This window comes from Thalia democratica, chromosome 6, assembly GCF_965202585.1.
Source record: "Thalia democratica chromosome 6, ktThaDemo2.hap1.1, whole genome shotgun sequence".
Taxonomy (NCBI): domain Eukaryota; kingdom Metazoa; phylum Chordata; class Thaliacea; order Salpida; family Salpidae; genus Thalia; species Thalia democratica.
The window spans coordinates 9,650,720-9,653,719 of record NC_139170.1 but is presented as its reverse complement, the minus strand read 5'-3'; the positions used below and the strand labels follow the sequence as shown (position 1 = coordinate 9,653,719).

General features: G+C 29.6%; 1 protein-coding gene across 1 annotated transcript; it reads left to right on the top strand.

The window, feature by feature from the left end:
- The first annotated feature begins 1,881 nt into the window (after positions 1-1,881).
- Positions 1,882-2,751, top strand: LOC145838708 (DNA (cytosine-5)-methyltransferase 3C-like). The gene has a single exon (XM_082946335.1). The coding sequence runs from the start codon at positions 1,882-1,884 to the stop codon at positions 2,749-2,751; it is 870 nt and encodes a 289-aa protein (XP_082802461.1).
- The last annotated feature ends 249 nt before the right edge of the window (positions 2,752-3,000 follow it).

Genomic DNA, 3,000 nt, shown 5'->3' with positions numbered 1-3,000 from the left:
ATAAACTGATAAAAACAACAAATGTTTGTGTTTAAGTTACTTATTATTATCAAGTCAAAAAAGTTATAAAATTGCAATTGTGTAATTTTCTCATAGTTGTAAAATATGTTTACTTGTAGTAAGTTGAAAAGTTTTAGTTTTGCATAATACTTAATATCAGTCTAAAGATTATATTTCAAAACAAACTTAAATATCAATTATGAGAAATAAAATGTATACTCTGCAAAACTAAAGCTAGGTTGAATTACTTTAAATGGCAAAAATATCCCGCAGCATTTGATTTTCATAAATACTAGAGATCAAATTAAATTATTACACTTATTAATTAAATATTTCACAATTTAGTGCTGACAAGTTGATTTCATTGATTACTTAGCATTTTATCTAGCTACAGTTTAATAAACGTATGGTACTTAGTTAGTATTTCCTTTCTTACATTTATATCTGGTTAAAGTTTTTCTTTTGTTTTTTTATTTATTATTTTTAATTTGAAGTGAAACTATTATCACCATTTTCCTTGGAAATCTTTAAATTTTGAGGATCTTATTTTTTATACTTGTTCATTAAGTTCTATTTTTATATATCTTAACAGAAATTAGCTGAGAACCAGTTAATTTATTAAACTTTTCTTTTAAACAAACTATAACTTGGAAAAGTTGTTACTCTTTTGTTTTTTCGTTACCTATTTTCAAAATTGTAATGTAGAACTATTTTCTTAAAAGTACTTTAACTTTAAGGTTTTTTTTTCTGTTTTATTTGTCAGACTCATACCCACTGCTTAGAATCTAGTTATGTTTTGAACATAAATTATTACTTTTAGATGTTAAAGTACTAGTTAATCATGCTAAAGCTAGAACTAGACAATGGTCTAACTTTATATAAAGTTTTAATTTACACTATGAATCAACAACTTTTTACTTTTACTTTTTAATAGTGCTTATTTTCGTGGATTGAATTAACTATACTTGTTAGTAATATTTTAAACGAAAACTTACAATTACTGGAGTAAAAAAAAATTAATTTTATATCAATAGTGTTTTTTTTTCGTCAAATAACTTCACTTCATTTACCAGTAAAGTCCTTGAACTTGATGAACACTTATAACTAAGAATGCAAATAAAATAAATTTTGTTAAATGTTAAATGCATCTTAATTTGTTTTAACTTGTTGATGTTTTTAATTAGTTTGTTATTTAACTTTATAAACAGATTTAAATGTTTGTAACCATTGTGTACTAAAAAAAAATTATATTCAGTTTAAATAGTTATGAATAGTGCAACACAAGAGAACTTAGTTGCAGGTGCAAAACTGAAAAATGAAAATGAAAAATCAAAACTTGAAGCGAGTAAAAGAAAATCAATTAAAAATCTAAGTAAAACTAAAGGCTTAAAAAAAGCTAAGCTTAATGTGGAAGCCAAGAAAACTCAAAAACCTGTGAAAACTATGAAACAGCCGTTTCAGACAACCTCAGCAAATATAATAAATGTTGCTCTAAAAACAACAAGCAACAGTTCTCAAAACCTTATAACCTCAAGTAATTTTTTAGAAAATAGTGAAGTTTTGGACATAATCAGAACAAAATCTTTTTCACTAAAAAGACCCGACATGCCAAAGAGTAAAACTTATATGAGTTCAGCACCTTATAATAATCACCAAGTAAAAAATACTGCAAACAAGTTGTTTAATTATAAAAGTGAAAATTTGTCAAAAATAAAGGATTTTTTTTCAATAAAAAAACCTATTAGCCTTGACAAATTTTCCAAAAACTTTTCTATAAACCACGATAAAGATGCTGATTGTAAGTACAATAAAAATAAACTTGAATTGTTTTATTGTCAAAATCGAATCGATCCATGTCAGTACAATGCCTTTACTCAAGACATGTGCATTAAAAGTAGTAATAAAAATTGCATAAAAAGTTTGAGAGTTTTATCACTTTACGGTGGTTTATGTGGTGGAATGTTGGCGCTGAAAAATAATGGTTTCATCATTGACAAATTTTACTCGTGCGGAAGTGATGAAAAATGCGTGAAAATTTTGAAGAAAAACCATCCTGAAGTGACGAACCTCGGCGACGTGAGAAATTTAAAAGGGGAATTTTTGTCTGAGCTCGGCGTAAATTTAGTGATCGGAGGAAGCCCGAATAAAAAGCTTGAAGACAACAAGTTTTTTGACTTTCTCAAAATCCTCGAAATTTTAGAGCCAAAATGCTTCAAATGGCACCACAGATCCTCTTCAGGCGGTTGTAGCACTTGCGAAGAAACTCCCTTTTACTGGATATACGAAAGCACGCAAGCGACTGAAAAGTATACTAGGGACAGCGTTAGCCGTCATTTGGGCTGCAAACCTAAAAGTTTAAACGCCAAAATATTAAGTCCGGTTGCAAAAAAAAGGTTTTTCTGGAGCAACATTCCCGGGATGGACAATCTCGAACAAGGAAGGCAGAAAAGGCATTTTAAAATTAAAGACTGTCTGACCAAGGAAAGAAATTTCAGATGCAAGCGTGAAATCGACACGATAAGCAGCAGAAGAGACAGCGTTTTGATACACGAGAACGAAGGTGGCCATCGGCACACGGACGACTGCTACCTTTGCGGCGAGGAAGTTGAAAAAGTCACCGGAATGCCGGCTGGATACACAGAAGTAGAAGGTTTGTCGCCGCGCGAGAGACGCAAGTTGATTGCAGAGTCCTCCAGCGTGCCGTGGCTGACTGAACTTTTAAAGTTGCTGAAGGTTTGTTTCAAAAGATAGATGGATATACAATAAAATTACAAATTTCTTTGCTACTTGATGTTTAACTAATTAGTTATAAAGTTTTGTTTTCTTCCTAATGAAAATGGTTTTACAGCTTAGTTATAATGTTTGAAATTTTACGAGGCTTAGTTATGCTAGCTATTACTACTACTTCACGCTTTTTTAATGGTGATTTTTATTCTATATACCTTTCACATGTTTTAATAACTTTGTTATTAATAATAAGATAGTTAAATTTTTGTTTTA

Bases quoted from the DNA above. Each gene is read 5' to 3' on its own strand.
- LOC145838708 (XM_082946335.1), top strand. From the start codon at position 1,882: ATGTGCATTAAAAGTAGTAATAAAAATTGCATAAAAAGTTTGAGAGTT.